Source organism: Xiphophorus maculatus, chromosome 24 (assembly GCF_002775205.1).
Source record: "Xiphophorus maculatus strain JP 163 A chromosome 24, X_maculatus-5.0-male, whole genome shotgun sequence".
Lineage (NCBI taxonomy): Eukaryota > Metazoa > Chordata > Actinopteri > Cyprinodontiformes > Poeciliidae > Xiphophorus > Xiphophorus maculatus.
Genome location: NC_036466.1, coordinates 374,926 through 389,151, shown reverse-complemented (window position 1 = coordinate 389,151; position 14,226 = coordinate 374,926). Strand labels below are relative to the sequence as shown.

Genomic DNA, 14,226 nt, shown 5'->3' with positions numbered 1-14,226 from the left:
GCATATCTTTTTTTAGCCACTTTTTATGTTATTTTTTGTTGTTTTACTTTTGTTGCTGTTATTCGTTCTCTTATCTGGTAATTTATTTTGTAGATCAATGCTTCTTTTTGTTATTCTCTAATGTTTGTTCTACTTACAGTAATTGCTGAATAAAAACAAACAAAAACAAAGTAACTTTGATTCATTCTCAATGGAGATGAAGATTTTGAACTCTGAATGCAGAAGCTCGTTTTTTTTTTCTAAGTCTGGATCTCACTGGGTCTTTAATCTGATTAAAAAATAGTTGAAAAATGTTTTTCTCTCCTCCGTTGCCACATACCTGTTCAACCAGTGATTCCAGTAAAGTGAAGATTTAGTAGAATCTGCTGGTTAGATACCTTTTACATAGAAGACATACAACAATAATCTGTAGCTAGAATAGAGTATATATATACTTATATAATAATATACTTTATTAATTCCCAAGTGAAATATATATAGTACAGACCAAAAGTTCGGACACACCTTTTAATTCAATGAGTTTCCTTTATTTTCATGACTATTGACATTGTAGATTCACACTGAAGGCATCAAAACTATGAATAACACATGTGGAAATATGCACTAAACAAAAAAGTGTAAAACAACTGAAAATACCCCTTATATTCTAGTTTCTTCAAAGTAGCAACCTTTTGCTGTGATTACTGCTTTGCACACACTCTACATTTTCTTGATGAGCTTCAAGAGGTCGTCACCTGAAATGGTTTTTTCTTCATAGGTCAACCTGCCCTGTCAGGTTAATAAGTGGGATTTCTTGCCTTATAAATAGTAATGAAAATAAAGAAAACCCATTGAATTAGAAGGTGTGTCCAAACATTTGGTCTGTACTGTGTATATATATATAGATATATACAGTATATATATATGACTTAAACATAAGATAAATAAAATTACAAGCATGTACACATAAATATGTTCGTCTCTATAAAAAAATCACTAGGTGAATCCAGAGTAAACCGGATTCAACAGTTAATGTTGGTTGGTTATTGTTTCAAAGAAGCTTTTTATTTCCAATCAAATTTTTTTAAACTAGATTTTAGCTGATGGTTTTAAAGATTTGAAAGATTTAGTTTTCCAAAACATATGCATCTAATCATTCTGGTATTTAACAAACAAAAATAATTTTGGTAATCATAACTGAGTCTGTCAGTAGATGGTCAACATGAAAGAAGCTGCTATTACCACTGCAGACGTTAGTACCTTCAGGGACTGTTCCTTGGTTCCTGCTCACCTCTCATAGCCTAATCAAAGTGGCTGTCGAAAGAAAGCAGCACTTTATCTCAGATCAGCTCTCCTTCTTTAATCTTGATCAGTCAGAGCAGTCTCCCTGCAGCAAGCTCTGCTGCAGTTTTTCCTTCCGCTCCATCACTGTGACAACACAATTCAGGAGGAATGCCCATGAAGATGACATGCACAGAGCTGCTATTAGATAAGGATTGCTCAGCAGTTTGTTGACTGCAGTCAGACATCTAATAATCTGCATTACACTCTCATTGATGGCCTGTCATAATTGAACAAGCTTGCATGAAGAGCCACAGTGCCCCCTGCTGACATGCATCACTTGTTCAAGGGTTGATTTTGTGCTTTGGGTGATTTAAATAAAAATATGCTAAAAGCAGGACAAATTGATTTAGTCTGCACCGTTCATATAAAAAACACTCAACATGTTTTAGAGCCAAAACAGTTCTTAAAGAGAAGAAAACTATACATTATGATTCCTTTTGAATAGAATAGAATTTTCTGAAGAAATTTAAACAGGGTCTACCAAAGTAGGTTGGAACACAACATTCTGATGCTAAAAATTAGCATCAGTGCTAAGCTTAGGTAACATGCACCAAATAACAAGTGGAGAGTCACAAGCATTTTGACTAATATGGACTTACTCCATTCAGTATATTAGTGTATAATCTAAAATGAGCCAAAATGTTAAGCCTAAATGCTGCCATCACTAGCATGTTGTCTTACTTTAACTTGTTCCATTCAGTATGCTAAACATAGCTAATAAATGAAATAAATAGCAAAAATGCTTATTTTAAGCACCACCTGCTTAGCAAGTTATCTCTAACTGTAAAAGATAATAAAAAGAAAAAAGGTAATTAAAAAATCCTTGTTGTTAAGACCCTTAGTCTGCATAAGCCCAATACAAACTATTTTGAAAAGTATAGGGCTTCAATCTAAATATAATCTTCAAAATGTATAGAAAACAACATGATCAAAGTTTTTAAAAAAAATAGTAATTAATTATTAAATCAGTTTTCACAGCTTTGTCAGAGAGCTTTTATCCATAACAGAACACAAATAGGAAAACATATCACACAGTTTAAATATGAGTCACAGTGTCCACATCCATCTAGAGTTACAGGAAGGAAAAGGCTTTGTCCTTTTAATGAAAAGATCATAAAAAAGCTCTACAGTGTTTGTATTACTTAGGCTGTATGGTGGTTTTACACTTCATGACTTCTCTAGGAATTGAAAAGCTCATATCAACACCAGACTTTAACTATTCCACATTTAATCCCATTGCAACCAAAAACTAAAAAATTACATTGTGATTTCACATGATTGTTATTGCATCACTGTGGAACTGGAGGAAAATTATACTCAACTTTTCCTGTTTTTGATGGAAAAAAACATGAAAATAGTATTTTCTATTGATCACTCCCATAAAATCCTAATAAGATTAATAAAAGTTTTCATTTGGAACAGTGCAAAGTGTGGACAACTTCAAGGGGTGTAAAAACTTCAGCGAGTGATGGCGCACTTTAAGGAAGAGAGGTTTCATATTGTGGGTCTAGGAAGCGGTCCAGCATCTTCTGGATGTTCTGGAAAGCATCTCTGCCAAGGTAGTCCACCTGTCCTGCCTCCCACATTCTGCGATGCTCTGCCTCTCTTTCTTCTGCCTGATGAAATGAAACGTGGCAGAAACAACAAAGGGTTATCAGGTTTTTTTTAATAGGCTTTGTTATGATTGAAAGAACAGAGTGTTTTCTGTGAAGAAAAAGCCCACTATTGGCTGACAACTATTGTGGCGGCTTATTATTTGTCCCGTCATCTTTTTCTTTAGAGCAAAAGTACATGTTGTTTTCAGGAATAAATAATCTGAAGTAAAGAATCTTGTCAACTCAATACAGTGTTTTCAGCTCATAAAAACTGAGAATCAATTAGACTGTTTCATGTCTTTCTTCAGTTTCAGTCACTAGCTCTGCTTGTCTAATTTCACTAGAGTCCAAACTGTACATTTGGCTCATAATTTATCCTGATTCAGGCAGTCTGTACTTGTACTACATTATGGTAAAAAAAACAAGTGATTTTGTATTAGTAATACAGTAAAAGATTGTTTGAGAGGCTGAGTTTTGTTTCTTTATTGATTAATAAACCCAATTTGCGCTCAAAAGTGATAAATTTCAATTCAACTGACCTGAACTGAATACAACTCAACTGATTTGATATTAACTGAATTAAACTTAATTGAACTGACTTGAACTAAACTCAGAATAATTGAATTGAATGAAACTGAACTGAATAGTATTGAACTGGGGCTGCACAGAGGTGAAGTTGATAGAACTGTTGCCTTGCAGCAAGAAGGTTCTGGATTCGATTCCCGGCCCGCGGTCTTTCTTTATGGAGTTTGCATGTTCTCCCTGTGCACGGTGGGTTCTCTCCGGGTACTCCGGCTTCCTCCCACAATCCAAAAACATGACTGTCAGGTTAACTGGTCTCTAAATGCTCCCTAAGTGTGCATGCATGGTTGTTTGTCCTGTCTGTTTCTGTGTTGCCCTGAGACAGACTGGCGACCTGTCCAGGGTGTGCGCTGCCTCTCGACCGAAACGTTCCCTGGAGTGGCACCAGCACCCCTCCTGACTCCATGAGGGACTAGGGTGTAAAGAAAATGGATGGATGGATGGATGGAAATGTCTGAAATTGGATTGATTTGAGTTGAATTAAAATAAACTAAATTGAACTGAATTCAAATAGATTAGATTAAACTTGACTGAATTGAACTGAAACGAAATTAATTGAGTTGAGTTGAAAAGATACAAAGATATAAAATGGACCTGCATGTCCAGTAAACCGTCTCGGGAAGACTTCAGTTGTGAAATATTGGAAAGTAAACTAAGTTTCCATACCGGCTGAGCGTCTTCATCTGCAGTGCCTTTCCTGTCCTCCGACGCTTCAGCTCCAGCTCCAGGGAGGTCACTGACCTCTGCTGTCTCTGTTGATGGAGACTCTTTCTCCAGGACTGGTGATTCCTGCACTGGTGTTCTGTCTGTGCGGGGAGCCTTCAGACATTGAAGCCTTGTTACTAATCAGTGCACTTAAAATCTAACAAATCTCACAAAAAATGGAAATTGAAATGAACTGAGAGTGACATAAATGTGATGTAGCTCAGAGCACCATACAGATAACAGACTGTGTGTTACTGCAGGAAGATTGTAGGAAACACAGTGAAGCAGAGATCCTGATCTGCTGGAACTAACAAGAGCCACTTGGCCTGTCTAATAAGCAGCCATCATAATTACCATGATATATTCCAAACATAAGTAGCTATGCTAATATGGCCTTTCATTCTGCTAATTAATAGTTTTATCAACAAATATTTTAATGACTACTCACAGAAAGAGCATGAAATTAAACAGAGTCAAAGGAAATGAAGTGCTCTCATTTCAGCTTCTCTCTTTTCTACCAAGATCCCTGGAGGTCACATTCATCAGGACTTAGTCCCGTGTTTTTCACACTCACCGGCTTTTCGTCATAGAGTCTTTTCTATGAGGTACACCTTTTCAGTTATGTGTCAATTTTAATAGTTTTGGCTATTTGCATGTCAGCAACTCAAAGCAAAGAGACATTTGGATGTACTGAACAAGACTTGTTGAAGTTCAAAGTGAGAATAAGAGAAGTTGAACACCTAATTCAATTAGAATTCAGTTCAGTTTATTTATAAAGCTCCAACTCAAAACAATCGTCGTCTTAATGCACTTTACAAAAAATATTTCAATTCAACCACACATATAACCCAAGCATCAAGCAGTACAGTAATTAAATATCTCTGAGGTTTTCAGAGCAATAGCTGTGTGTGTAAAAATGTCTTATGTTATTTTAATATTTTTAAACAGTTTTTTAATAATATAGCAATCAGAAATGTTGTTTGAGTGTCAAAAAGAAGCTTTACAGTTTTACTTTCATAAACAAATACAGCTTTTGCTGTAATGCTCAACCTGGTAAATATTTGATAAATACAAAACCTATCTTTCATAAATGAAAGAAACCCAAGTGCTTGTCTGTGGTGTGTTGTTTTCTCTCAAAGAGCTTTAAAAACCTTGGGGGAATTTTAAATTTAATCATTCCACCATCTACCCTGTTAAAAAACGTCAATATGGTTAGATTTAATCTTTTACTGAATATATAGGAGCTCTGGTAGTTAATGGAATTTTTGAATAACTGCATAATCTGTGAGCGACCAGTTCAAGATGTGTCAAAGTTGACTTTTACTCCACGTATAGTGACTTTGGAAGTTTTCAAATCAGATTGAAGTTTTCATTCAGTGAATACAGATTCTTCTAGTGTTTTTCAGAGTTGATGCAGGTCAATAACACAGAGCTTTCATCTTACCATCATCTCTTTGGTGTGAGAGTGAAGACTGTTGGAGGATGGAGAAAAATGTGCAAGCAGTGAACTGGAGCTGTCCAAGTTTCCTGTAATTGGCACTTTGACCTCTTGTTCTTGGATCTGCAGAATAAAGAAAGCTTGTTGTAACGCCATGTTGGCATGGAAAATCAGAGTCATGTTCTGAGTTCTCTGCCACTCTGGATGTTCACAGCAGCCTCAGTGGAGAAACACTTCAGAGTTTAGGGGTAGAAAGCTGCCAGCCAAGGACAACCAAAGCACTCAGAGTCAAAAGTTACTTTTTCTACAACCACATCTACTGCTGGGTGTTCTGAATATTTCCTTTATGAATATGTTTTACAGTCACAAGACATGTAGGTGATTTTACTGGAATTTTCTACAAAGTAGTAGTAGTTTCATTGTGAAGTGGAATGAAATATGAAACATGACTACCAGATTCTCAGATAGTATTTTACAGCAAAACATTGAAAAGAGGATCTGTTTAGGATGGAGTCCTGCTGGAAGCTGAACCTCCACCCTATGCTGCAGTCTTCTCAATATTTCTCAGTGTTTCAGTAGATTGACATTTTTCCACATCACACATATCATGTGATCAACAACCAAATGTTGTTCGGTTGTAGTGGCAGAAAAGACAAAGAAGACGACAGGCATGTTTTTTTTAACTAAGCACATTATTACACAATAATTCTTATTAAATGGAAATATTGCAATTGCAAACAAATAAAGAAATGGGCAAAATGCATAAAAGAAAAGAGCTGAGCAATAAAACAGTAAACCTTTCAGTACCTGTTGTTTGGGTCTTCTTGGAGTGCGCTGAGTGTCTGGAGCAGAAGGTGTCTGACTGTGATATTCCTTCCACCACAGAGACTCAAACTGCTCCAGACTCTGTGAGTGGCAGCCGTTCCTCTGTGGGCTCCACGGCTTCACGGCTCCTGCAAAGTGGACTATCTTTGCCTGGTGGCCGAACCTGCAGGAAGAACAGCAACATGTTCAATACATTAGTCAGTGGGCAGCAGATTGGAGTCACACAGTTAGCCAGAAGTCATTTTTTCCCCATATTTTCACAATCACTCAAAGTTCAGGCTGCACCTAAAGAAAGAAATACTAAAGTTTTGTTACAACTAATAAGAGCAGTGTCATAACATCCTCACTCACTTTGTTATTGCTTAAAACTGTATTTATTTCAATAACTCAACACATATAGATGGATGTTTTTAATCCTATATATCTTGTATACATCTATATATTTTGAGGATATTCTACCTGAAACTAATAAAACATGACATTTTTGGTAATTTCTAATAATAATTTTTACTTTTTGAGTTTTAAAAACTAGGAATGCAAATTAATATATTAGGGGTTATTGCAATAGCATCCAGGTGGCATATTGTGCTTCCCTGAACAGGTTAGGATGAGTCTATAAGTTATAAAAAAAAACATGTTTATTGCATTTTTGGACAAAATAATTCTTTGATAATGAGATTTTAATCTGGTCAGTTCTGTCAATTCTGATCGCCTTCCAGAATCACTTTAAATCCAAATAAGCTGCTGGCCACGCCCCCAACTCAACATTGCCACAAATGTGCAACTATACAGCTGTACATCTTTGAAAAGCAAAAGTTGAGTGTCCTGTACAACCAACAAGCATGTAGAAAGTGATTTCTGGATGGTAAGTCAACAACAAAACACTTGCATTTTCCAGCAGCCATTATGTTCCAGATGTTTTTGAAATGGCTCTGAAATGTTTTCCAGACACCAATGAAACATTAAATTATGGCTAAAACCATCTACGCTCCCAGGGGAGTTTTATAACAGTCAAGTTTGTTGCTGACACACTCACTGTTGGAAAGCAGGGAGGTAGGTGTACACAGAGCTGGCACACAGGTTGTAGATGAATGGCAGGTGTTTACTGATGTCTTCCACACTCCAACTGCTGAAGAATGAATTTAGGAGGCCCTGATCTCCTCCTGATAATATATAAGAAAAAGAAATTAGTAAAATATAAATTTGTTCTTACTTGACAGATTTGTCTCTCTGATCGCTGCGATTTGGGGTAAAAGGAGAAGGAATCTCAGCTCATCCTATCAGGGTGATTATCATATTAATCCCACTTCCAGCTGACTGAAACAAATCCAGGTTTTATTGCAATGGTGATAGACAGCTGGAAAATCTGATAAGACATTTAAGTGTACATTTAAGTAATGAATGAATCATGTTACTTAATAAGATCTCCCTTGACTTTACATTAGCGTATTCAGTTGAGACATCTGTCCTCAAAGCAATCAGCCTTCTGCATTTTTCTTGCCTGCAGCCCAAATATGTTGTGATGCATTACCATCAAAGCTGCCGTGTTGCAGGGCAAGATCCAGCAGGCTGGTGTAGGTGATCTTGGACGGTCTGAAGACAAACACGCCAGAATTAAAGCAGTCGGGCCAGCCAGGGTCAGGAGCAGCTGACAACTCGTCCCGTTGGAACAACTCGTCCACATTGCACAAGACCTGAGAAGGGACAGTGTGGAAAAATTTTAATTTTTACTGTATGGTTTCATTCATAACTGAGTAAAAACTGTTGGACCACCCGTGAAGTTGTCAGCTAGATTCCAGATTCTCTGGTGCTGAAATTAAAAAGCTCCTTGATGGTAAGGCCCAGAGGATGAATGGATGGATCAGATTCTCCTGGAGTTCCTTAAGCTGTTGTAGGGTTGTGTTGCGACTCAGCAATATTGCGTGGACATCGGGGGCAGTTGCCCTTGAGTGGGGACCTCCATTTCTGTTTATAACATTTATGGACAGAATTTCTGGGCACAGCTCAGGTGTTGAGAGGATCTCTTTCGGTGGCCTAAGAATCATGTCTGATTTTTGCATACGATCTGGCCTATTAGCTTCATTGGGTTGTGTTCTCTGAAGTGGTTTGTACTAGAGTGTGAGGCAACTGGGATGAGGACCAGTGCCTCTAAATCAAGGCCATGGTTTAGAGCCAGAGAAGGGTAGAGTACCTTCTTGGGGTCCAAGTAGGGGTCCTGGCCCAAGTGAAGAAGATTGGAAAAGGAGATTGATAGACAGATTGGCGCAGCATCTGCAGTGTGAAATGTGTTTCCTCTGCTGCTGCTTCTCCATGTCAAGAGGAATCAGTTGAGGTTTAGGATGCCTTCTGAGCACATCCCACTGTGAGGAGACCCAGAACACACGGGCTGGTCTCAGTCACTTCACCAGAAGGAGTTGGTGAAGTGGCTGTGGGTTCTTCAGTCGAGAACTTCAAAGGAGACACAAATATTACTGACCACAGTAAACATTGCATGTCCATGTATGACCTCAGGAACCTTGTATTTACTCAGCTTGGCCTTTAAACATGCCTGCAGCCTGCAGCACACATTTTCACTGACTTCACAAGCCGAGAAATCACAAGAACAAAGTGCAGCTGAACATGTCAGGGTTCATATGTTGGAGATAAGCAGGAGGTCAGAAGAGAAGCAAATGAAGACTACCAGATTGATGTGTGTTGACTCATGACCTAACTGCATTGTACTATAACTAGGATCAATTGGAATTGATCTACTTGATTTGAAATCTGTTTGTATCAAACCAGTTGTATCAACTAGTCATTATCTGTTTGTAGATTAAACAGACCTAATTTTCTGAAGTCACGTGATGTGAATAGGTGCTATATAAATGAACTGAATTGAATTGTGACACTTATTCATCTATCCATCATGCATCCATCATCTCTTGCTTATCCAAGATTGGGTTATGGGGATGATCCAGGATGATAACCTAGATATCAGAATCAGAATGCTTTTATTGATATTGTACAGAAGCACAACAAAATTTGTTTCAGTACAGAACAAGGAAGACAGGGTGCATGTGCCCGCTCCCCTAGGGGCACTGCCCTTTATGTTCATCCCTTTACCGTGGAAAGGATTCCTGAAAGTCTTCCAACTTTTCATGTCCAATATTTTCATGCACCAGCTAAACACAAGGCAGACTGAACCCCCTAAAGTGGAATATTCCTATTAAACTCACCAGTGTATCAGCATCCAGGAAGACACATTTGTTGTACTGAGTCAGATTCCAGCAGTGGAGTTTAGTGAAGGTGACGCCAAGCTCAGGACGTCCCAGCATGGACAGATGGAGTTGGTCCTCGCTGTTCTTCACATCCACAGTGATGATCTCATCAAAGACGTTCTCAAGGACTTTTCTGCTCAAAAGGAGTTCAATTAGTCAGAAAGTAAATTGTAACTCATTGCAAAGTACTATTTGAATTACTTGGCCTCTCTGGTTCAAAGGTATACGTTTATTTTGTTCTTTAAGTTCTAAAAACACAATGTGTTACCAAACTCAGTGAGTAAACCAGCTGCTTAGTTTCATATCCAAGGCATAAAAAGGCTCATTGAATTTTTTTTTTTTCATTTCTTTAAAGGGATAATGTTATGTATTTTCAGGCACATAGTGTCTTTTTTATACCACAATCAAATACAACCTTCAGTTGTTATAAAAATGATATATACATAAGAGAAATTTGACTTCATAATTTAACACCTTGATATTGTGCCTCTGTGTCTTTAAGAAACTCTTGCTCTTTCTGTTATGATGCCTTCAGGAAGTCACCATATCATCACTCCTCCATTAACCCTTTAACACCTTGTAACTCATATAATTAGCTCAGCTGATGTGCATGTGATGGCCAAATCCATGGCCACACTCTGATGTTGGTAACTCTTTTTTTATGCAGTTTATTTTTTCATACAAACACAACAACACTTTAGTTTCAATAAAAACATTTATTAGTTGATTTGAATGCATTTGTTCTATTTGTTAGCACGCACATTTAGTTAGCATATGTATTTATATCAACTTAAAGTTAATTTTGTTTGCTTAAGATTAATTCTGTTTGTTTTCCCACCGGTACTTACCTGCCTTGGAGTTTGCCAGACAAAGGATGGGGGCCAGGGCTCAGCAGGCTTACATGCTGATTGGACTGCACCACTAGTTCCTGCTGGCAGGGGGAATTTGTAGTTTCTTTGTTTAGATACGTTTTGTATTTAAGTAAATATTAGTATTTAAAGTTTAATATTTTTGATTTTCAGTTTTGGGTCTTTAGTTTAGCCAAACTTAGCTGTACTGTTATTTGTTTTGTGTTATTTGTATATTAGCTGCCCAGTAGTACTGCCTGAAGTTGGGAAGAGCAAGTCCACCCTCATAAGTTGGGGACTGCAACACTGATTTACGAAGTCTGGCAGGTCTTTTAAGCCATAAGAATTGAGATATTTTCCTATCCAGCTTGTCAAAAAAGGTCTTTGTAATTAGTATAGGAACATGTTGGAAAAGGTAGAAAAATGTGGGTAAAATTACCATTTTAACCAGGTTCACCTGTCCCAACAAAGATAATGGTAATAGGGACCATCTGTCGAAATCTTTCTTCATGTTCTCTAGTAACGGTGAAAAATTCTTATTCATCAAGTTAGACATAGAATAGACAAATATCCCTAAAGTTTTTGTGTTATTTGTAATTGTATTCTGTTTAGTTACCCCTATTGTGTCTTAATTGGTCTGATCAGCCAGTATATAATCCCTGTGTGTCATTTCTTTGTTAGGTCAGTTATGTTTGTTTGTGCAGCCAGTTTGTTTACATTTTTTGCCTGAGTTCAGTTTTGTTTCTTTGACCTCTTTTATGAGCTCAGTTTATCTTTTGTTATTTATAATCTTTGGGTTAAAATAAAAAACCCTATTTTTCTAATATGTCCTGTGACTCCTCCTGTTTTTAACTCGGTTCATCACAGTGCAGCTCCACCAGGTGTTTGCTAATTGCTGCTGGCTAGTCTGAAGGAGCTGAGTAGAAGAGTTGTGGGGACGGCCGCTGTGAGACCGAAGCTCGGAAATTTGAAAACTGCAGCTCCAAGGAGGATCTTCATTGTCAAAGGCCACCCTGGCATTTTGCACAGCTGAATGGTTGCCACATTAGATTAAAGGATTTCTCAAACATGGATGAAAGAATCAAAGAAACACTTTAGGTATGTTTTTGACATGATGCTCAGAAAAGACGATTTTAATGTTTTATTGGAATTTTCTGTTTTGAAATTGGAAAATTGTGGTATTTTTTTGTATTGAATTCTACGATAGGTTTGAGTTCATCTTGGACATATACAGAATTATTATTGGAACTCAACGTCAGAAAGAAATGAGTCCCCAACCTTGACTGTTCAGAGATGTTTGGGGTCACCATGACGACTATGTGGCGAGTTGTTCCATGCCGTCGCAAACTTCTGGCCACCACTGTCGCCCCCTGGCAGTAGGAGTCTGAGGTGGCCAGGGTAACGAAAGCCTCACCAGCTGCACACAGAATGGAGACAAAAGAATTAATAGTGCAGTTATCTCAAGGTTTATCCATCAAATAGATAAAAGAACTAAACTCTATGGATTGTTAGTTCTGAGTTTCTCTGTGTCGTTCTATTATGGACCAGCTGTAGCAGGTGTGTGGCTGCAGCTCCATAATCCTGGCCTGCAGCTTGATATGGAGGCATGTAACCTTATGTCTGAGGACAGTGTTAGATTTCACTTGGTTCCCTTTTTGATTCGAACCAGAAGAAGCAGAGAGTCTGTTCTCATTTCAAACAAGCCACCCAATCACATTGTTAATAATTCAACATCACAGAGAGACTATCACAGTTGGAGCAAAGAGCAGTGAGCAGAAAACATGCAGCAGCTTATCAAAGCATTTGTTTTATTTATTTGTGCATCTTGAAACATGCTGAGCCCACTAGCGGGAGGATATTTGAAGAATCTGACGTTAAATCCATGATGGAATCCATAGATCCCATCATTTATATGAAAAGTAGGTTCCTACCTGACATTTCTTGTCTTCAGTCAGTTCCAAATCCTGGAGGTTTACTTTTCCACAGGGGAGGTGAGGAGCAAACTACGCCTGCATGCTGCCGGTCATCAGCGGTGACATCAGAACAGTCGACGGCGAGGGTGTACTGGTGCACCAGCTGGATCTGGGACACTTCCTAAATCCTCACTGTGAGCATAAATCTGCCACAGTGATGTGGAGTCACACTTCAGGCTGCTTTTAATGGTGGAATAAATCAGGAAGCAGAGGCCTTGCTGCTTCCATCCTCTGATGTGTTTGTCCAACTGGTCATTCAACTAGCAGGAAAGGGGGCTTGACAACAAGGGTTGTGCAACAGCACAATCTCTTACTCTGCTGATAACCCACTCAGGAGAGCGTTGCTTTTCACTTTCCACATCAGCCATGTGCAAATAACCTATAACCACTGCAATGCATGAGTCTCAAACATTCACTGCCTTGCAACAGGATTTACTCCTCTTGAACCTTTTCTTGTTTTATTACATAAAAAATCCCAATTTTGCAGGAATCTTCCACCAGATTGCATAAAAAGCAACTGTTCATATCCTTCTTTGTTCTGGATTTTGACTAAGCCATTCTAACATATGAATGTGCTTTGAGCTCAGTCATTTCTTTGAAGGGAATGGATTTGGAGCAACCCAAACCCCAGCCTCAGGTATTTTGAAACCTCAAACAGGTTTGGCTTCATCTGCCTTCTTCTCAAACTGAGCAGCTTCTTTGTTCCTTCTGAAGAAAAGCATTTCCACAGCATGATTCTGCCTTCACCATGGTTCACAGTGGAGATGGTGTGTTAAGGCTAATGTCAGTTTTCTGTCTTCTTTGGATACAGATCAAAATCACTTAATTACTTATTGACAATCCTATGTATCATCTTATTGCACTGTTATGCAACAACTGAGAGTCTTCAGTCAGAGGCTTCTTCAGAACTACTGTAATACAGACTGCTAAAGGAAATCCTTCTTTCCACAGCCACAAGCATCTGCAACAATTTTTTGAAGAAACTTGGTTAAAATGGGTTAAGACATTTATTTTTCTTTTTGAGTTAATACAGTATTTTTTTTACTATTATTGTATTTCCTAATTGAACAAAACCAATTAGGTTATTGTACAGTTTAAATAGCCAAGTGGAGAGGAACTCTGCTGTGAAGGTGTTTGTTACCACTGACCTTTATCTCAAGATATAAATGCTCTTTGACCGAATAACATGAGTATTTATAAATAGAACTTATTCTACACACCTTTAACAAACTGCAGCACATGTTTTAGCCTGATGACAGCTGTTGGTGGGAAGCCAGAATAACTAAATTTAGCTCAGACAGCAAAAACTCAAAGACAGCTTTGTAATTTAAATCTGGCCAATAAGACAAGACTTCTACTGATCTTCAGTGTTACACTTAAATATTTCAGGTATTGAGGTTTTTCCCCTAGATTCTCTGTTGAGTATAGTTCTGACAGATTTAAATAAGGAAGCTACAATAAACAGACAGGAATAAACAACAGATAGATTTCTGATAAATAAAAGAAAATAGAAAACATTTTTATTTTTTCATTCTTTTTTACACATTGGACCTGGAAAATATGGAAATCAAATTCTAGACTTTTCAAGATGAGTACAAATCCTGTGTATTTAGTTTCATTCATCAGCTGACCTGCACTTGCTGAAGAATATCCCCAAATCATGATACGTTCACCACCATG

At 37.9% G+C, this 14,226-nt stretch overlaps 1 protein-coding gene across 3 annotated transcripts; it reads right to left on the bottom strand.

The window, feature by feature from the left end:
- Positions 1 to 2,302: 2,302 nt before the first annotated feature.
- gyg2 (glycogenin 2) lies at positions 2,303 to 12,812 on the bottom strand. Of its 3 annotated transcripts, none has more exons than XM_023329164.1 (9): positions 12,505 to 12,812; positions 11,852 to 11,990; positions 9,684 to 9,858; positions 8,000 to 8,162; positions 7,505 to 7,631; positions 6,451 to 6,631; positions 5,650 to 5,766; positions 4,167 to 4,319; positions 2,303 to 2,939 (listed from the first exon to the last, which is right to left on the bottom strand). In XM_023329164.1, exons 1-9 carry the CDS (start codon positions 12,509 to 12,511, stop codon positions 2,802 to 2,804), a joined length of 1,200 nt encoding a protein of 399 aa, XP_023184932.1. In that variant the 5' UTR covers positions 12,512 to 12,812; the 3' UTR covers positions 2,303 to 2,801. The 3 variants fall into 3 exon arrangements, with proteins under 3 accessions (XP_023184932.1, XP_023184933.1, XP_023184934.1); XM_023329165.1 differs by lacking the exon at positions 12,505 to 12,812 and adding an exon at positions 10,574 to 10,656 and having other exon boundaries at positions 11,852 to 11,940; XM_023329166.1 differs by lacking the exon at positions 12,505 to 12,812 and adding an exon at positions 10,574 to 10,653 and having other exon boundaries at positions 11,852 to 11,919.
- Positions 12,813 to 14,226: the final 1,414 nt, after the last annotated feature.